Consider the following 23,339-nt stretch of genomic DNA (forward strand, 5'->3'; position numbering starts at 1 on the left):
GAAAAATGAAATGAAATCTGAGTTTTACGTCCCACGATTATGCCGGTTAGCCTAAAGGAGACGTTGATGATGAGAAATGAATGAAATGGTGGAATGAAGAAAGTGGGAGGAAACGAGAGAACCCCGAGGAAACCCACGCACACGGTGATTGTCCACCACAAAGTTAACTTGGCGGGGGCTGGGATCGAACCCAGGACCCCAAGCACCAGAAGTGAACGCTCTACCACTGAGCCAGCGCGGCCCTACTCTATTTGAAGTTCGCAGGAAACTGCTTTTTCTTCAACCATTTCCCAAATAAATAATTTTCAAGCAAACATCCTTCAGGAATTCATTCTGGTGATGGGCATTTTCGCTTAGCCTCACTCACCCTCACCCTCAATCAATTCCCTCAACATTACCCTCATTCACCTTCACCCTCAATCGACTTCCTCACCCTCAGTTGACTCCCTCACCCTCACCCTCAGCCACCCTCACCCTCAGTTGATTTCCTCATACTCGCCCTCAGCCACCCTCACCCTCAGTTGAATCCTTCACCCTCACCCTCAATCGACTTCCTCACCGTCACCCTCACCCTCAATCGACGCCTTCACCCTCACCCTCAACCCCCCTCACCCTCAATCGACTCTCCCACCCTCACCCTCAGACACCCTCACCCTCAATGAAATCTGTCACACTCACCCTCATCTACCGAAATGAGGGTGAGGGCGGCCCTCTTGAGGGCAAAAATGAGTGAGGGTGCCCATCTCTGTTATACACCTTTTCCCTTCGACAATGACTATTATTGGATTCAGAAACTCAGATAATCTCATTTCTAGTAAAAGTATATACAGCTAATCAGTTTTCATTCTCTCTCTCTCTCATTTTTGGAGACGGGGTCTGCAGTAATTTTAATCTTTTACAGACTTTGTAAAATAGAAAAAAAAAATCATTATTTGTAGAAGTAATCAAACAAGGATATGGCAGCTAAAGTAAATACGTAGCTTAATATAATTAATTTTATTTCTGCTTGCTGTTTTCCTATATTCGAATAATATTTCGCTCAGAATATACCTGCCTTCAAAGATATCACTTGAACACCTTCTTGAATACATTAAAGAGAAATATGCAACATTTCCGTATAAACAAACTGAGTTGTATGCATATGTGTATTTTTACTGCATGTTTAAAAAGAAATTTACATAGCGTTTGTAATTATAATTCATTTCTTTCTAACACACGGTTTCTTCCACATTTACTTTCACCACAAAGTAACTAGCATTTCACCCAAGAGATGCTTGAAAATTATAATTTACCACTTGTTCAACCTTTTTCCACAATCACTAAAACTTTCAAGATATATATTCATTTTGCGTAAACTCATTACTATTCCTTTCTTGCAGCAAAAATGTACCAATCCGTGAAACTGCTTCACTAACCACTTACAGGCATCGTACTTATTTTCGAGTAAAAATAAGATGATGAAATGTAATTTGCATTGGTGTGTTTTTAAAAACATCTCTCTCGGAATAGCTTTCTGATTAGAAGGTCATGCCCTCGAAATTGTTACTTTGTGTATTGGGATTGTAGTCAAAGTATGTGGTAGAAGATGGATCTACACTTTGTTCTTCAAGGGCGGACGGTGGCTGATGAACTCGCATATGCTGCTTCAAGTTCCGCTGCTGCGATATTAGACGCCCGCACACAGGACAGTTTACACTCTGTCGACTCAGGGGCACATTGGGCTTGGGGATGAGGGTCACACCTGTCAGCAAAAGAAGGGAGCGAGCGTTAACTACTGTTTACTAATTGGAATTTCTTATTTAATACAAGGTACTATTAGCTCAAGGAAAAACGCAATTGGTTGGAAGTATGGCACATAACAAATGTCCTAAACAAGCAATGTTGGTTAAAGGATTAGTAAATCACATTGAAAGCTTTGAGAATTTGTAAGTATATTTCTTCTTTCCTATGACTGTAACTTTACAATAAAAAGTAAAGGCACGCCTTGCCATACGAAACCCAAAGGCTATGTGGAGGTTAGATTCAATTCTTTATAAAAACCGGCCATATAGAAGGTAATAGTCAGCTCACATTTCAGCCGCTTTTACCCCCACACCCATTTTACGGAGATGGGTGAACTCCTGAGCCGCTTTGGACTCACTTCCACTGGGTCCCCAGTTGTTAGGTAAACGCTTCACTGATTACACTATCATGGCTATATAACAGGGCATTAACCCTTTCGGCCTGGTGGTAACATATGTGTACATTCTTATAGGAATGATCTGCATAAGGTATCAAACCACTGGTCAAGCAAGACATGTAGTCTCCTTTTCACTGGCAATATGCTTTCAAGCTTATGAGACTAGACGATATGACAGTTTCACTTAAGTCACTGCATTTTGTTAAAGGCTGAATAACAATCATACTATCAAGATTAATATAATTGATCTGGAGGATTCAAAATTGCTGGGTTTTCATGTCAGTATTCTTTGAACTTTTCTAAATCATTTTTCGCTATTTCTCTGGCGCTTTCATCATTTGTCAGGTAGCTACGCGCATTTCTTGTAGAGTAGTTGCAGGGGCTATCACAATGGACAAAGCTCAGCCATGTAGGCTGTTTTATTCTTGGCGAAATAAAACTATTTGCAACAAATCCTCTTCCTGCTTTGGGGATGTGTTTTGAGTTTCTAAACTCTGTAGATCACAATGATGTGTTCGATTAATGCCATTTTGTATTTTATATACGTATTTCAACCATATTGAACGCAAATTTTACGTCCGTATAATTCTCAAAACATGACACCTGCATACAAAATGACGGTTGTATTTCATTTGTTAAGTCAAAAAGAATAAGACAAAATAAAAATAAAATCGGTGAGTACACAAAAAATCAGGGCTGAAAGGGTTAATGAACTATACCGACAACTTGTAAGAGGTGATTTCCTCTCACCAAAAAAAGTTCACGTGGACTTGTAGGGAAAGGTGCATAGTTTGAGTTTGGACCGTCCAAAAGCATGGAAACAACTGCAAGCGTTATTTCGGACAAGAACAACCATGGAGTGACTATGGAAGTTACACATAGGTCATACAAAAATGGATATTTCAGCAATGTGCAATGGGTATACAACGATTCCCTACATCGCAAAGGTTGAGTCCAAGGTAGGCAAAAAGTAAGCCTTGACAGCACTGAACATGGCATGTGTCGGCGGGAAGTCGAAAGTTTTAGGTACTGCCAGCTTCACAGTGTCTCGTATTCGTAATAACGCATACTGCAATGTACTTTCCACATTTGTAGATGACTAGCTCCGAGACGTTTCACCACATGATCTATAATATATATATAATGAGGAACATGAGCGGAGTTATGGGGGGGCGTTGACAAAAAATGAAAATGCCACCTACCAAGACTTCCGAGACCGACCAAAGGGTTACCCCCCATGCCCTCCAGCAGACAATTCCTAGCTCCGCCTGTGATAAGGAATCACTTTCCTAAAGTTTGTCAGTATAGTTCATTAATACCATATATATATATATATATATATATATATATATATATATATATATATATATATATATATATATAGGAATGATCTGCATAAGGTATCGAACCACTGGTCAAGCAAGACATGTAATCTCCTTTTCACTGGCAATATGCTTTCAAGCTTATGAGACTAGACGATATGACAGTTTCACTTAGTCACTGCATTTTGTTAAAGGCTAAATAACAATAATACTATCAAGAACTAACTGCTGAGTTTAATACAAATGGTTTTACCAGTTTTAAGTTTCAAATGAAACCATGTTGTAGAGGGAAGGACGACAATATTTTCAAAACTAAGAAGTATTTCCTCTAGTTACTTCTCCCATTAGATGTTTTTTACCATTACATTCTCAATAACTATACACAACAGTTTCTTCCACAAACTTTCTGGACGAGTTACCATCTGGTTCTTCCCTATCATTTATGAATGATGTACAATACATACAGTACGAAGTATTTGGCTCTACTGTGAACAAAACTGAACTGAAGAGACTTCAACTTTTCTTTTCAAACGTACAGCAATATTATCTGGCCATATGCATTTCTTAATACGACAAGCTTTTCTTTAAAGACAAACAACGTGTTAATACGACAAGCTCCCCTTTAAGGACAAATAAAAGAAAGGGGGAAAATCATTGGAAAGACTATTATCAGCATGGTTTGCTCTTCTTAACCTAAAGGGCACCATCGTAAACACGAAATATATATATATTCATAATCTATGATTTGCGTATACAGAATTATTAAACTAAAGAACCTAACAAATGGGAATGACATCCCTTATCAATTACTAGGGTGTGTCATTAGCTTATTCTCAAAACTTCCAAGGTGAATTCATATGGATCACGTATTAGTTCAAGAATTTATAGTCTATTTTCAAGCCAAAAATGAAAATGTAAATAATTTTTTTTCGAAATTGTACATGCAGAGACTAGAACAAAAATTACTTGCTGCACATTCCACTATACATTAAAATCACTTTATTACATTTCTTCCTTCTTTCATTTCTCCCTGCCTTGTTATGCTAGACATATGCAAAGTGTCTCAATCAATAAGTGGCTATCGACATTGTATGAAAAACTATGTAATCATGCGGTAATGCAGAAGACTAATATTAGGGTTATCTGATAAGAGGCTGTTATAGTACGAAATCTTATTTTATGAACCATTTATGTGATAAGAAGCTGTTATAGTAGGAAAACTTACTTTATGAACCAATGTTGTTATGTATTTCTTTTGTACATTTCTTCCCGCGTGTCAAGAACAGGTCTAGGTTTTATTTCACTATAGATAAGTTATGATGAGGTGAAAGTAGCGTCTATTTTATCGTTATTTTATTTTATTTTACACCCACAATGACTCAACTACTTGACCAAATAAACCCTTCCAAAGAACAAACCGTCACTTTATTCTTTACATAGCTTTAGGTTATGTTAGGAACGAATTAAAAACGATACTTTACAAAAATTTATTTTATTAAAAATAAACTATATTTGGTGTATTTTCAAAATCTTATGCAGCATGCTCAAGGAAAGAAAATAAGGCACTTAATAAAATCGATTATTTTAATTACTTCAGTTAATTCACATCCTTATTCATACAAATGTGGCATGGGTGACAGCCTGAATTCTTCGAGGCATCAATTCTAGAGCGCCCACGTGCAAGAACAACATAGTTCCTGCCAGTTTCTGTGCAACTCCAAAATTCATCTATAGAGTCGTACAATCACCCAACTGCGAAGCCAAGGATCTGACCTCGACCCACATTGTTCAATCGAATTGAGGTCAAGGAATTGTAGAAGTCACTCCAATAAATGAAATCCTTTCCTTCGAAACCATTCAATGGTGACTCAGCAGTGTGCTTCAGATAGTATCCTGCTGGAAGATAACGTTCAGAATGTTGACCTGGCACTGCTCAAAATTCGATAGAAACTTCGTCTTCACGAAGCCGACGTATTGTCAGATATTCATTCAACCATCCATCACTCAAGCCATGACTAGTCATTATCGCCATCTCCACATCAAGTTGCCTCCACCAAGCTCAGAACATATTCCTGAAGGCTACCTCTGGCTTTCTTCCACGTCCACAACTTTTTTCATTCATTATGCCACAGTGAAGTCTTTGTAGCGCTGGACAAAGTCCAGCCATAACTTCCGGGGTTTTGTACTTATGAACATCTTTTCACCTAGAACGGCCCCAAAAACTGCTCTTTGTGAGCACTTCGCACATTGCCTCTGGCATCAGGTGAGTTTGACTGACTAATGCCAACTCCTGAGATGCCTGGGCGACACTGTCAAGGGTTCTATGGCGATTGGCCGTACCAAACACCTGGTTGATATTTATGCCTTCAGATATGGTTTGATTTAGAAGAGTATTGCTTGTGGAGTGATTTCACAGTGCATTACAAACTGTTTCAGAAATAGCACAACTTCTTCGCCATGTCTTTGCTGATTTTCTTAATTTATTTATATATTATATTATATTATATATATATATATATATATATATATATATATATATATATATATATATATACTAGAACTTTATTTTTGTATCAATATCAATTACTGCATCGGAATTTCAAATCAAACTAATCCGATTTCCACATTTTAACTCTCAAACGTTATCCTTAACTATTTGATCAAATGCCTCAAATGTGAATTTTCCGAGTCATTTTATCGTAAGTAAAAATATTTTCAACTTCAATGTCAATGTGACCCTCCCGTATTTTTCAATGAAACACCTATAAAAGATCCCTATGTTCTCCATTTTTAAAAAGAAACCAGTGTTAAACGACGACTTATATTTTGTTTGGTGAAATAGTTGAGTCATCACTGTATAGGATTTTAGATAAGCACAAGTGAACCTGAAATAGTAATACAATTTATGTGTAAATAGCATAATGTGTGTGTTTCAAAACGCAGACTTTCGACCAAACATAAATTGCCACTTTTCCACTATATAATAACATTTAATTGGTTCACAACGAAAAAAAAATATTCTGCTTGGAAAGCGGAAAGGAGTACATACTATATACAGTCTTAGCACCTAAAAACACACATACAAACACCTGAAAAACTCCAGTTATTTGATTCGGAACGTAGTTTTCCTCTCTGTAACAACTTCTTACTTCATAAAACATTAACCCACCCTTTCCCCAATAAACGAGCTTGAAGAAAACTACACTTGCAGCTGAAAATTTACTCAAAATTCATCCTGATTTGCTACCGACGTAAGTAACATACGAACCGATTTGCTACCGACGTACGTCGTGCTAATAAATAGATACTTCCTCACACAGATGAAACATTCATATTCTATGAAAGTTTAATCCGTAATGCATATTCATTACAAATTTTACTTGGCTCATAATTTATTACGACAGGCAATAAGACACCCACACATGAACATGACTAAAATTAAGGTGTCTAATTTGCTTGTGTAGGCACCAGTAAAGATGAGTAAATGCAACCTACATGCTCCTTTCTCATTCATCTCCAAATGAATGGCCTATTAGAATATAATTATCAGTACCAACGAAGAATGTTCTCTCCACTCCAAAGGTACATTCAAATTCGTTGAATCGTTGCGAATTGTTGATAACAAAACATGTAGGACGTGTAAATAAATGTTGCAACTGACTATACCAATGCATTTCGTGAAAAAATGAGAATAAATTGTTTCTAAATTTCATATTTTTAAAACGAATACCTTTCTAGGTAACAAAAATAAAGACATTTTTTCCATTCTTAATAGAACATCATGTTCAGCTCGATTAAAGTTTCGCCAATTCTTTCACTAGCTTCTTGAGCAATAGAACCTATTTAGATATAAAAGCAAACTATGTGCAGTAACACCGATAATGGGATATTCCTGCATCTTGCATATCTTTGGAACAAATAACCTATCTGCATCGTGTTATGTAAGACGAACCCTTCTATCCTTGGTATCTGTAAATTGAACGGAGGAAGCTTGATCTGGAATGAATGATTTTGTATTATGTCCTTATGCAACACCAAGTTAAGAAACATAGTATCTACTATTTACTTCAGCTTCGAATCACACTGGTATTTGAAATCCGGTGCATTCTGGAAGTTCATCTCGCACAGAACAAGCCCTTTCTCACTACACCACAGATCATCATTTCGGGTTTATGGTAACGAATTTTAAACTTACCAACTTCAGAAATACCACGACGCCACGTTTCAATAAGGGGAACTCACAGAAATCCATGGATTTCACAGTAATGTCTGTAAAAGGAATTGTTTGAATTCCTGTTTCACGTAGCATCCATTCCATGTAAGTCAGCGTTGACCTCACCGTATGACTGGACGTCTTATCCTGGGGAATGACAACGCTGCCACATACGGATGGAATACCATGGCGGTATAGTGGCTCTAAAATGTTCGTCTGGTAATACACTGCTTTGATTTTAGCCTTTTTGTCCACTTTGCGTAGTGTACGTTTGTCATTATAGCAGTAACTACCAACCGTAAAGCAACGCAAAAAACATTCCACATTTTTACGTACCCAGTCAGAACGACTTCTGGAATTATGAGGACGATAAAAGATGACCCTCCGATAATGGTACTTTCCAGAACCATATGACCCCCCCCCCAAACACATATATATATATATATATATATATATATATATATATATATATATATATATATATATATATATATATACACTAGCCATCTTCTCTGCTACTAAAATAACCTATCGATCTAATTCGTTACCATAAACCTCAAACGACTTTCCGTACCTTATTACAGGAGGGCTGGATTATAGGGCCACGCCACAATTTGGACTAGGCCTTCCTGGGTACAATGAATATTACTGATGAAATAAATGGAATAATAAAAAAAATATCTTAAAATGAAAACACACGGCTCTGAAGCACTGCGGGTAAAGAAATAGTAGTACGAAAAAAATATCATAAAAAGCTCCCTTGTTAACAATAAGGCCATATTTAGTATTAAGTTCTGGAAACAGTACGTAAAATGTGTATAATACTTCGATAAGATCTTAATTCTTTTGGTAGGTTTCGTGAGAGTAAAGAAATGGTAAAAGCTTTTCCTTGTCAATAAAAATTGAAGTATTGTTACAGTGTTTCAAATCCTCATGAAAAAGAAATGGCAAATGAAACATCACTCGATCTTGTGTTTTCTTTCTTGAATTTTTCTTTATTGTTTAATAGAATCGTTTGGTGAAAACTTGTATCAATCAAAGTGCTGAACACACCTCTAACGTACCCGAACATACATTTTGTAAACTAAACCCTTACAACATACCATAGGGAAAAATGAGCATATTAACTAACACAAACAAAATCACACCCGAAAAAAAAAAAAAAAAAATCACACTGGCCATTAAGCTTCATAATAGAAACAGCAAAATGTAAAACTACCCATAAAACAATAAAACAGGGAGAAAAACTATATCACAATTTGACTGGACCAAGACTATAACACTACACACCTGTGATATTTTTTAACAAGATTTTTGACTTTGGTGTCATACATTAACTTCATTCCCTGGTAATCAAACAAGATTATAGTAACTTTCTTTGTGGAAAAATGAAATTAAAACTAGACAAGCAGGTACAAATAACAATGACTTTTCAAACTAACTTAGTTAAGTTTCAACTTTTGTTAAATCAGCTCACCAAATAACAGTAACATTTGATTACTAAATTTATTGTATCATTAACACATAATTTAAAACCCAATTATGAGCAACTTCCGAAAGAAAATCGGACCTTCAAAAAATGAAACACGGACTGCCATAATCAAAAATATACATCTTATTATATTATGTTGCATCTTCGCCAATGCACATTTACAATTTCGTACTCCAAAGTACACTTAAAATACATGGAACAATATCAATAGTCGCATGTTTGTTCTCTTGTCACTAACTTGAAAACGTATGAATTTGAGATATTTGGCAAATTACAGAGAACTACGTACTCTAAGCAAAACAATGTTTAACTTCATCCATTCGTTCTAAAGCTACTGACAAGATACCATTCACGAACAAGCACGCATCCTTGCTGGTGATTGTATCTAATTTATGAATAGTATTTTCAAGAACAAAATGCTACAACATAGTGCAAATCATATTGTAGAACAGTATATACTTAATAATTGTAAGCAAGACGTTCCTAGTTTTGTGCATACCACACTATTAACTTTATATAAGCTTCTATTGTTTGATACATAAAAAAAAAAAATCTTATGTTGTAATGATGGTCTGTAGAGTTAAACTAGTATTATCACTTAAAAAAAAAAAAAAGTATTAAATGGTACCACAACTTAGGAAGTCACTTTTGTATGAACAATTTGTCAATATCTATACCTAAAGAGTTCGCAGCTTCAAAATACATGTTCAAATGTATTACTTTTAGCTTTATTTCGTTTTTTAACTGAAGAATTCGTGTTAATAAGAATTAGGTCTGATTTTCTCGTAGATGCGCTCCTAAAACTGAATATCTGTTATGGTATTTTCTTCGTTCATTTAATATCACACTTTCGGAATACATTACTATTCACCAAACGCTTACCAAAATTTTCACGAAAAGTATAATATACCTACAGAACAACTACAGAAATAAGCAATATGCGGTCAGTTTTCGTACTCTTCTATCATACTTCTGGTTCTACTTCAATTAATACACTTGTCAAAAACTACAAAATAAGATTTGCCGAAGAATACATGTTGTATATTCCTGATATCAATCAACAATCACTACCATACATCACACATTCAAATGAGTCGTGCTCTTGCAATGTAACAAATACGTTGATTTCCAAAAGAAGTACAATACAATTCACTATGAAACCATCTTAACATTTATCTACTTAATATTTCTTTATCCTGGACATACTGATTTAAAACCGTGATAAACTATTTGGGAATACACATTCTATCACTTACGTTTCTGTATTTCAAAGCTAATTAACTATATGGTTCTTCATTATGTTCCCCACAACTTTATTTTTTTTTCCTGAATTTTTGTTAATAACATAATAACAATGAAAAATATATTTCTGGTAAGCAATCTCTTGAATACTTATAGAATCTCTCTAAACAAAGTATTAGTTTTCAAAACTTTTCATGAATTACAGAAAATTGAGAACCAGAGGACTACGGCATCATAAACTCTATCCTGCAGTATGTAAGCCATAAGAGAAAATGTAAAATTGTCTGCTGATTCCTCAAATACATTTTGTAAATACTAAAATAAACTTATATTCTAAGTATGCGACATTCTTTTATTATCTAGGCATTGTTCACAAATATTCATGAAAGTGGCGGGGAATGTAATGAAGTATCTAAAGGTGCTTTTACGTTTAAACTGAAACCGTGACAACTGGCAGTTAAATACCTGACATCACATGGACCGCAAGGCGACTGCTACACGTCGCGGTTGGTAGTTGCAGTGAAATAGCACTTTCATGAATTGTCCAGTGCTGTGCAGTGCATTTTGGATCAGCTTCAACTTTCGGTACATTCTCAATATCTTACATTTTACTGTATTGAAATAATGTCGACTATTACAAAATTTAACCGGTTAAACTAGAAACAGTCTGCATATATGTTATAAAAGTCGACTAAATAGAAAAAAAAAAAAAATGTTCATGTTCTATTTTTCTCTTTAATTATATTCTATTCAAGACGACGTGCAACGATTCAACATGATGCTAATGATGCTGAGAACGCATCCTAATGCTACAAATCCATAGCTCCTTTTAATTCAGCTCGTTCCTTTAATTCCTTTATCAAGTGTGACTTACAGCCCGAACAAAAAACAGTTTTATGATAAAACCATTAATATGACTGCATCTGTAGGGAATGAAACTATTGCTCTATTTAAATTAATTTATGGAATTTGACTGATATGGTGAATTTGCCTCAACTTTCATACAATTTAACATCTCAAATCGTATACTAATATCAAAAGATTTAAATGAACCTAGCGTGCTATGTGCATTCAGAATTAATATATATAATATTTAGCACAAGGATAACTCATAACATAATCAAAATGCACTTTACATCATTTCTGTTCCTTTTTACCACATAATTTTAAGCAATCCAAAATGCACTTTACACTTTTTTTTTTAACCACTATTTCAAGCAATTTTGTGGCCATTATATGGTTTAAAATTTTACAAGCGTAACACGACTTACGTATAATAATAATCAGTCTGGACCATCAGCTAACAAAGACAGACACTGCGTCACCAGTACTACAACATTCATTACTGAATTTTCTGTCTGCATTTATCAGAACAAATTTTATTGCAATTATGACAGTTCCAAAATGTGTTCCACAAACGCATGCAATAGTTTATTTTGCGTTATATTACTCACAAAATTAAAGCATTTTTGGGGCAAAAACGAAATTTTATATCTAATTAATTCTTGCATTACATATATTCAATATTCAATAGCACAACCAGTTTAACAATTAAGAGAGAAGATTACTTTCACAACAGAATGTAGATACTGAAAGCTTGTTGCATTAAAAAAAAAAAAGATGAAATGAAATCTGAGTTTTACGTCCCACGGTTATGCCGGTTAGGCTAAAGGAGACGGTGATTATGAGAAATGAATGAAATGGTGGAATGAAGAAGGTAGGAGGAAACGGGAGAACCCCGAGAAAACCCACGCACACGGTGTTTGTCCACCACAAAGTTCACTTGGCGGGAGCAGGGTTTGAACCCGTTGTTGCATTAAAGTTTAGCGTCCCTTTCGAACTGCGATGTTATATTAGACCTCGACCTACAGCTTAACGTGGAATCCGAACCACGAGTTCCTGCCGGAAATCAAACCTGTATTCCCCCTCCCTCCCCCACAATGTTGACAGAATTACTTATATACAAAAATCAAAATAACAGCGATTAGTTCAAAGTCAACTCAATGAGAAAAATCAACTAGTTATTTTGTTAATTAAATAACAAGTTTTATTACTATTAAAAAAAAACTGCACTTGATTGAGAAACGCTTTTGACATATCAATTACGAAACGTGCGCAATTTTGAAGTAAGGCCATTTAAGCAACACAGAACCTATTTTGGTGATTTATGAATTTTTGCCCCAAAAGTGCCTTAATTATATACATTACTGAACATCATATAATTATATACACGACGTAGGCACTCGGTATGAATAAAGATATGTATTAAATGGATTAACTTTTTAAAAAATAATAATAATTTACTTGTACAAGGCCACGTTTTGGATGGAACGATTTTCTACGGTATTAAAAAAAAATACATGAAAGATTAAATTAGTCCGAAGTAAATACGAAACTAAATTAGAAGAGCTTGACCAACTTTTTTTTTTTTCTAACTGTACTTCAAAACTCAAAAAACAAACCTCCAGGACATCACTTATAAGATAAACAGTGTAGACTTATTTCTACAGCCACACGATAAAGAAAAGAACACAATACAACCACCTAATTAAATAATCCACACCAAATAATATTAAGAAATATAGTGGAAACAGTAAAATAATGATAAATATATAGCTTTAACCCTAGTAGCACTAATAAAATATAATAATAAAACAAGTGAAATTAAGATTACTACATCTACTGCTAATGTAACAAATTAAACAAGAACAAAAATGTGGCATTTTATTACCCGAAAAACTTTTCTTATTATCTTAAATGATTTTATTTTCGTATGACAAGAACAAGGTAACTCTTAGCTGATATATATATATTTTTTTTTTTCGAAATAATTACACACAACTTGTAATTACATACTTAGTACCCATCCCTTCCACAGAATTTCACGAATATACATGCAATCTCGATCAATGCTGAGGAAGTCAAATTAACTTTTACGTACTAATACATTCTATAAAATATACTTATCTGTCATTCCACATTAAAATGCCCGTTATAAGAAATAAGTTACTGAAACGTTTTATTATCTGATTTAATAAAATTTCTTCCACAGTCTATATGCAACTTAAAGAATAAATTATGAAAGTCTTAAAATAATCGCAGTGGTAATCAACATTAACATCGTAGTTTAATGATCACTGAAGTGTAATGAAATCATATAGAAATTCGATGTAAATATTTCGAAAGCTCTAAATGGAAATCAAACTTGATTTCAAGAACAAGTGAAATCTACTATTGACACACGATACTGTTATTATTATTATTATTCACTACATATCGGAATTTATATTTTTAATTATAGAAATTAGTTTTTAAAAATTACAAAATACAAATACAAATATACTACTACAAACTTTCGCTGAGACTTTTTCGGATAATACTAAAATAATAATTTAAAAGCGTCAAATCTGGCACCACAGTGGCATCCACAATAGAAATAATGGAAAACCACTTTGGATGCCAATTTAATATTTTGTTTAATATTCCTTATCCTTCCGCTTCTTGCTAACCCTTGTTTATACAAGCAATAATAGAAGTACTTACAAAAGTTTATTTTCTCTTTTTTTAGTTACCTATTTCTGCTTTGTCACAATGTTTTTAAACTAATTTCTGATAATCTGTTCCTCACGCCCAGCTTCCAATAATTCTCATTTTCATTTTCTCTCTCTCTCTCTCTCTCTCTCGACATCGACACAGAAAGAGAGAGAGAAAGAGTGCAAGAGAGAGAATTAAGCTTCTTTTTTCCAGAGAATATTGTCATATCTATTTTAAAAAAAAACAACTCCAATCGCCGTTTGTCTCTTTCAACAAATCTTGATAGATAATGTTCAAATTTGTACGGATCTAGGAATTCCACTACTATAGACTGAATTTTAGTGTTAATGTTGCAAGACCAAACACACTTCTGATTTTTTTTTTTTTTTTCGTTCATAACAGATGATATTCTGAAACTCTTAATTCTACAATAATTAGTACATTATTGCAAATTTTACTGAAGAAATATTACCGAATATATTGAATTATCTGTACGTTCCAAACACAATTTTCATTCGGCACAGGTATAATACTTACAACTAGAAACTTAATGAACTTAGAAACGGAACGCGAATCACAATTACTTCTATTTATGTACAATTATACGCACGTACAAAACAAGTGAAATTAATGAAGATAAAAGCGGTCTACGCATTATATATATTTGAGTTCTTACGATTTCTCAAGCAGTTCTTGCGTAATCCACAATCAAATGATTTTCACTTTAACAGAATACGAACTATACTTCCTCAGCATATCTTTACAACAATTCATAAGAAATGATCCCAAACACAAAAAGTATACGTACATACTCATATAACTGATTAACCTATTCAGAATTAAAATAGAATAAATTGAAAGAACCAATGTATGTGCATACCAATTTACAGTATTGGTCAAGCTCTACAAACATGAAATTAAATTTCTACACTAAATCTAGACACACACACACACTATATGTATATATTCACATACAAATCATCATCATCATCACAGCACTTCCTTCAAAGAAATAATAATGGTACTAATTAAAGGAAAAATAGTTTAATCTTTGCCTTTATATGAATTCAAGAGAAAAAAATACAGTGCTCATGAATCACTAAAAAAACTAAATAACTTACCGACTAAAAAAATACAACTGGGAAAAATTATCAATGGCAAAACGACTAAATATGGCGTAAGATAGCAGCCGGAAGTCACAAGGCAACTGAACCTTGGGAAATATATTAAAAGTCACAGAAAATATATATTTTTAAGTACTACAACTACTACTATATATGATGACAAGATATTACTGAGACCATCGTAAGTCTACTTACACAAACTTAGTACAAAAAACTCAACTAGCAGCATAGTTCTATCTACATGAATATGTCTACTTCATACATATATACCTACCTCATATTGTTTTCAACAATAATCACGTGCAGTGATTATATATAAAAATACGAACTGACCAAACAGGTTTATAGAAAATGCAATATTAATAATGAATGTATTTTTATGTCTTCAACAAGTAAGGAGGAAAAGTTTTATGACTGTATTCGTGGATGGACCTATTTTCACCTGAGATTTTAATTTTTTCTGTGATGAGAAAAAAAAAACGCTGTAAATAAGGCCACGATCGCACTTTTAGCACGCCAAGGTATTATAATAATTGTATAACTTTCGATATTAAATTTCATCAAGAACATAAAGTGAGTGAGAACATAATTCATTCTCTTATTATTATTACAAAATATGTTCTTGTGTTTTGGTTTTGCGACGCTTTCTGCATCACTTTAATCCAACAAGTGATTTCATAAAAACGGAAAGATCCTATAACAACAGGAACAATAAATACACGAGTTAGTGCAATTTCCTTCTTTTTAACACGTTTAAATCAACTGTACTGAAACTCTTACAAGACCTTCAATCAATATGCTACGATAACTATGAACGATAAAGGATTTTTAAGTTTGGAGTGAACGCTTTCTATATTACTACTGGAAAATAAAATTGCGTTCTTTGGTTCATATATCGAATCCCAGAAATCCCATATCAGGCCTTATTAGAAAAATGTTTGTGTGGCGTTTCACACAGAATTTCTCCAACCTCACTTTATTAAAAAGATGTACATTAATTTACGTATTTAATGTTTAGTAAATTGCAAAAGGGATAGTACAATATCCAACTTAAGACGTGAAGGAAAACTCAACGTATTATCCATTCTCGACACCACTCGCTCACAATCTTGGAAATCAAATTTTAATATCCCTTCTTATTCAAATATTAACTTGTATCATGTTAAATAAATTAACAGATTTCTACACTCGAGACCTAACACAAAAGCCACGGATGATATCCTCTGCATTCGATATTCCATTATCACGCTTGCCAACAATGTATTTTCAAATAACCATCTGAGGTTACAAAAAGTATACGTACAGTGACCAGCAAGAACGCATACCTCGCTCCACATATATGCTTATCAACAGTTTGGGAGGTAGCAGATCAATTTGAGAACAGCTTTCTTTGATGGAAAAAAAGGACTAAACCTCTGAAAATAAGACTTCAATGTTCATTTATGATAAAAGAAAAATTAGAGGAAGAGGCACGCATTTGTTCTGCTGCTGAACGTACAGTGTTGACATTCCATTGGATGTCCAGCGTTAACTATTATTATCAGCGCATTAGCTAATTATAAAAACCGTTCAACGAGAAGAAATGTCTATATCCTGGATATACAATTACCACACTATTAACATTCAAATTTAAACTAGTGTAGTTATGTTGTTATCGGATTGGACTTTTACCATGGATTCTTTTACTGCACTTTTAATAATCTCGAAACGAACTTCATATTAACATAGTCTATTTGAAAAGGTTTAAATCTAATTTTAGATTTATATCCAGTTACATACACTGGGAAGACCATCACACAATCACGGAGATCCTACGTAGGGGGAACAAATGAGAGTGTATGTTAGTCGACTACCAACAACTCCGGTACGCACAGTGCATTGTGATATTTTAAAAAACGGATTTCTCTTTGTGTATATACTGTATAATATAAAGAGGGCTGCTGACTATGGATATACTGTTTTCTCAAACAAAACAAAACAGAAAAAAAGTTATTATATATCATAATTATTAAATTAACGAATGTACTTTTTAATGATAAAAGGGTAAGTAAACATAAGAAAACAAAAGTTTTGGTATTGAGTCTAACATCAGAAATGTTTAGTAATTCTAGTTTATAAGTTTCATAAATATAACAGTTAAACCAATCAAGTTTTAAATCTTAAATAAAAAGGTGTTAAATAAACGATCTTAAAGTAACGGAATTTTCCAATAAAAAACACTATAATGGTAAATGAACTAGAACTAAGTAACAACTGCAAGAACACATATACGTTAAGTTGCTATCAACACTTACTGTACGTAAAGATTATTCTGTACAATTTATCATTTTAGGACCTTACGTACAAGGCAAGTCTCGTGTGAGTAAAATTAAAGACAACAAAATCAACTGACTAATAGTAATATACCATAATGATGACCAAAAAGTAATAATAAAGAAAAATAAGAAAACTGATTTTTTTAAATTTACATAAAACATAAACAGAATTAATTAATAATAGTGCAAAACAACAGATTAGAGAAAAAGAACCAAAAAGAATGGAATAGCGTACCGACGAAAAACAACAATCGAAGATTTAAACAACAATAATAATAAAAACCATTCTTTACTGTTATAGGACGTTTCCAATACTAAAGTTTCTGTGCAATGTCAAATTTGCTCCATGTGTTTACTGTTTCATATTTCCTTTTAAATCTATTTAGCATCCCCTTGTGTTAAGATGTTTACAACCTGCCTACAGAATCTCCTGCTTCTGTTCGGTGTGTATGTGTATTAAAAAAATAATAATAATAATAATGAAAATAGTGATGATGACATACAAAACAAGGAAATTGAATTGGTGTTTAAAAGTATGATTTAAAAAGAAAAAAAAAATGTATCAACTTGTTTAGGAGTAAAAGTATCTTTATAAAGCATATAAACAAGGAAACTGATCCACAACTTTCAGTTCAATCACTCGGAAAAGAATATATATTGTGATATAAGAAATATTCTGACATATAACATCTTGTCTGTACATTCCTGTCAACCCGAAAATGTATCTTTCTTTGGAGTATTTAGCTGTGCTTATCTGGAAGTCATGTTACTGACTTTTATGGCGATATGTTAGTAACAGCTAAGACGAATACATTTTAAATGATCGGTAAATAATATAAACCGGTTTCTTAATTGATCACTTCAATTATTTCGTTCACTTTAAGAAATAATATTAAATACTTCAAGATTCAAAAATGTTACAAAACTATAGCAAATTACACTTGAACTTTCTTTCCACACATTTTAGAGATGCACAATATTTACTTTTATTGTGAAAATCAGAAATTGATTGAATCTTCTCACCATATGTAAACCTACAACTTATTACATCACATCAATGGAATATTACGGATCCATTATGAAAGAACAAGGAGAAAGAGCAAGAAACAAACAAACAAACAAACAAAAAAAAAAAAAGTTATCTTCTGAATTACCTAAATTGATCTTATAACAAAATTTCCGGAATGTAATATAACGAAATTAATACAAGCAAGTTTCAATAATTTTAACAACAGTTTTATTTTAAAATATTTATGTAACAGTGGAGCCAGCTGCAAAACAGTTCAACAAATATTTATGCGATAGAAACGAATACGGTCATATAGGCCTACATTAAAAAAAAAAAAAAACTAAATTGATATTTACAAAGTTTGAAGGAAAGAAAATTTCGAAGAATTAACCAATCCAAATATCCACATGCATTTTTCGTCCAAACGTGTATTCTCCATCCTTTAGCTTCCCCTCTCTTTGTAAAAACATTGTTTTAAACTGACTTATCTACTCATAGTATAAGGACAGTGTGTGGGCGTATCTACCTACTACTCATTTTAGTCTACAAAAGAATTATCAAATCACCTACGGTGATGTAGCAAGTATAATACGTGTCATCTAACGTAAGATATGTGCGTGTTTATTTCCTCATTGTATTGTTGGTTTGAAAGAAACTTGTTGGTTTGGATATAGAACTGATGTGAAACTAAAACATGACGTCGTTAAAACAACAATATGTTTAATATAACACACGGAAGGCTTAAGCATTTGTAGCACAATGCATACTGAGTATTGTTCACTGATAATTCACGTAACAAAACGTACATATAGTTCATAAAACCAAATGAAATATGTACACACGCGTGTAGTGATGAATTGTTATCACTGGTAACCTTCGGAACAAGTTTAAATTATTTGGAAATGAATAACAAAAGTGACAGAATTTCAAGAATGCCAATTCGATTCTTTAAACTGTTATAATAATAGTAATAATAATAATAATAATGCCAAATACATCCGAAAACAAAACAAAAACAACTGAAAGAAAGAAGTATGAATACATTATTCAACAATGTTTAAAACCTAACAATCCAATTATATAGCAGGAAAAGAATAATCATACAGGAGAACTTGTCTCGCTTAAAAAGCATTAAGTTTTCAAAAACTGGTCAGTTAGAAAGGAAGTATAATCATAATACAGCTATGGCTAAAATACCCTTTAAATAACATACAGATACAACTAGGTTTATTAGAATGCAAACTTATAACGTTGATAAAAATATGTTTGGTTTACTACTGACTTAGAGAAATACACAACAACCATCCTTGATCCGTTGAGTCAATACTGGGAAATCCATAGTATTTCGAAGGCACATTAACAGTACTGCAACAGATAACTGATAACATATATATTATACAACAGTTATGCTCTAATTATATTTTCAGTAATGCGAATATCTATAGAAATTTGAAACAGGAGACTATTGTAATGCCCATATTCTTACTATCTTTGGTATAATTCAAAAGATAACACAATTAATGGTATACAGAAAGAAAACTGTAAAGGAAATTATGTGGTAGATTAAACAAAACAATAACAATCACAAACAAGCACAAACACAAAACATTACACGAAAACGCTTTTAAAATTATATACACATACAGAATTATGGTAGCAATTACTGGCTAAAACAAAGTTTCATAGATAATAGTTGAATGATATTAACAAAACCAATGTTGTACTAACACATTGGTGCGCAGTTCACATCCATGACAGAGGCATATCCAGATTCCATTTTCGAGCAATTTCGCCTTTCTGCTTATTTGTTTAGATCTTCTTCCACGTAGTTTACACTGACTTAATGTAATGATTACGATGTAGTTTAAAGTTACGGCAATACTCGATCATTAACTCTGATCTAAATAACAACATTCTGTATTGCTTACTACTGATTAACCATATTTGTACGGCAAAACTACTCTGAAAAATATTACAATTAAATTATGGTGCCATAGTGAAAACCTGAATTACTACTTTTTGGTTTTTATTTTTATTTATTTATTTACTTCTTTTTATTTAACATTCAACAAGAAGTAATTACAGGTTTGCTATGTATATTTCAATTTATAGTCCACTATCTGTGATTTCGCTTTCTGAAAATTCTGCATGCGGGAAATTTAATATGTAATATTTCACGAACTTTATCACAAGCATTTCCGAGAATTATTATGTTTTCAATGATAAGTATCGCCCGACGTTTCTCATTATTTGAGGCAGTTCTAATTATACATCCTTGTATTCTGCACAACTACACGCGTATATCAATAATACCAAATTTTCTTGATTTTATGTGATCAGAAACAACTGTAATTTTTATAATATACAGGCAAAGGAGGGGAAACCTAAAATAAAAATCACGAGTAAAATGAAGACACGAAGAACACATTTATCTACTTCAAAGTAGAACTGAGCCTAGTCGCTATACAAAATAGCAAACCTATCCACTCTCCATTATAATTATCACTGTTTTGTGGTACATCTGATAATGGATGTTAATAGTGTGATAAACTAATTGGAAAGTTATTAAGACAAAATCTTTAAAAATAAGTTAGTGTTTCAATCATGCATTACAACAATAGAACAAAGTTCCGTTATACCTTATAATTAAATGGCAATCTGGAAGTGCATTCTGCTATGAATGTATCTGAATCGCTAGAAACAATATGATTAACAGCTCTTTATCCTACTTTAAAGCGCTGATTTTTGTTGAGTGTATATTATAATTCTAAGGCACCTTCGTCAAACAAAAGGTGATGTAATTATGTATCCAAAAAGTTAACAAATAACGTGTAATAAAGTCAAGAGACAAATTTTCGTGCTTTGGCTACGGCTGCTATCTTCCACCAATCTACATTTTATATATGAATATACATTTTACATTTAAATTTTAACAATAATTTGTGCACAAAAAGAAAAAAAAACACTAATTAACTAACACTACCTTTGGTAACGATCTCAGTGGATTATAAATATATATATTTTGACTACTTGAGGTACTGGAATTAAAAAAACCCTGATAACACGCCGACAAATCCTTATCCCAAAACACGAACACAAATGGCACAATAGACTGTGTCACATGGGCACTTCGAACACAAGCAACTGTGCCATTTTTTATACATGCACAACCTATACTGGCACTCTATTTAACCATAGCATTATTTACATTTGAAATAATATAATAATAATAATGGTAATAAACACACTATTGAAAAAGGTGCATTAAAACAACGTAAATAAGAACAAATTACAACAGCATTTAATTGTTACTTTCAATAAATCCTCTGTTTCTTTCTCTCATTTCAACTGTTACTATGTAAAGAAATATTTCAAGACTTCAACGACTGAGGTAGAATGGTAAAAATGAAAATGACTATTAAAATTAATGCCTAATGTTTGTACACAGCTGTACAAATCACCATCCTTCCTTAAAAAGAAAAAAATATCATAATGCCCAAATGACTCAGTCACAAAATTAAAAATATTTTCCTCTACTCATAATCATATACAAATATATATATCAATATTATGTATATATATATATTTACGTACATAAATAATGCTTAAATGACCAGCATTTTCCTTATCTCTACATTGTGTTTGACATATGCAGAGAAGAAAATACTACATGACTATTCGTTATCTCACAGACTGGTATATTAGTGTTTCGAAGGCACAACGATTGTCTGAAAGACGTCTTCAACTACTTGGAAAACGTTACTAGTTTCCAATTATGGATTTTTAAAAAATCATTCTTTCTTTTTAATTGTATCTAAAAAATATATGCGTGTTTTCAACACCTGGCAATTTTCAGTTCTAAATTACCAGTTTAAAATAAAAACAAAGTGCAGTGCAGTACATTGCCCGTTACCATTAATTCTACAAGAATGTCTTTTTTCCTTTCATATCTCTTTTAAATATTAAACTGCTCGCCCTTTCATTCAGGTAATAGCATCATCATCAACAATAAGCCATGCCTACACGTTAACAAACTACTACACTGAGGCTGCATTTGTGAAGCTCACTTTCATTTTCCGACCTACAAATTTTTCTTTATCATCTGAATGCTTATATGCAATGTGCTTTCGCAATGCGTCTCTTGAGCGAGACACGTGGTTGCACATTTTACACGAGTGATTTAAATTTTGGTGAGTTTCCAAATGCACTCTCAGATTATACTGGTTACTTAGCTGTTTGCCACATATGTAACATGTTGCAAATAACTTATTCTTCAAAAGTGGACCTTGGCCAATGTTGAACTTCTCCGCCTCACTCGTCCCTCCGCCAGAATCATCTGAAGAAGAATGGCCTACAAGAATAATAGGTTATTTCTTAAAATTATTTAATGAATTAATACGATCCATACTGAATAATAAAATTCTGATCTTGAACAGGCCTATGCACCCGTGGTTTTAACTTGTCCTCACATATGTAAACAACTGCTTGTCTTCTTTAGTACATTTTAAGAATTATACATTGCTTCGTGGGCTAACATTGCTGGTAACATCTTCGTGCCGTAGAAAAATTATTATTACGCTTCGTTGGGCCAAATATAATCCTGAATTTACTTTAAAAGAACCACATCAAGGGTTACTATACCCAACTAACACCATATTCTATTGCTTCCTATTACGCTTTTGGTTCGAACTTGGGGAAAAAGATCCAAATTCAATAAATCTAAGCCCATGAATCTACACGCTTACCTCTTACCTGGGCTAAAATTTCGCAAAAACAGATTTATTAGAAACTATTTCCCTGTTGTATATCTTTTGATTTCCAGAGCCTATTTGCAGATGTAACATAGATTTTGAAGAAAAGAATAAACTTGCACTCATATCATTTCCAAAATTAATTATTTAAAAAAAAA

General features: G+C 32.9%; 1 protein-coding gene across 5 annotated transcripts in view; it reads right to left on the reverse strand.

Moving 5' to 3' along the window:
- Window positions 1-932: 932 nt before the first annotated feature.
- Window positions 933-23,339, reverse strand: part of LOC145689511 (uncharacterized) — a 65,421-nt gene continuing 43,014 nt past the window's right edge. For 4 of the 5 annotated variants that reach the window (XM_081763685.1, XM_081763690.1, XM_081763694.1 and 1 more), the window contains exon 5: window positions 8,684-22,781. In XM_081763685.1, the coding sequence (XP_081619811.1) occupies window positions 22,468-22,781 (314 nt within the window). In that variant the 3' untranslated portion in view covers window positions 8,684-22,467. Of the gene's footprint in view, window positions 1,742-8,683; window positions 22,782-23,339 lie in introns of those variants that run through there. The other variant, XM_081763699.1, reaches the window with a different exon arrangement.

Source organism: Thermobia domestica, chromosome 1 (assembly GCF_964235325.1).
Source record: "Thermobia domestica chromosome 1, izTheDome1.hap1.1, whole genome shotgun sequence".
Classification (NCBI taxonomy): domain Eukaryota; kingdom Metazoa; phylum Arthropoda; class Insecta; order Zygentoma; family Lepismatidae; genus Thermobia; species Thermobia domestica.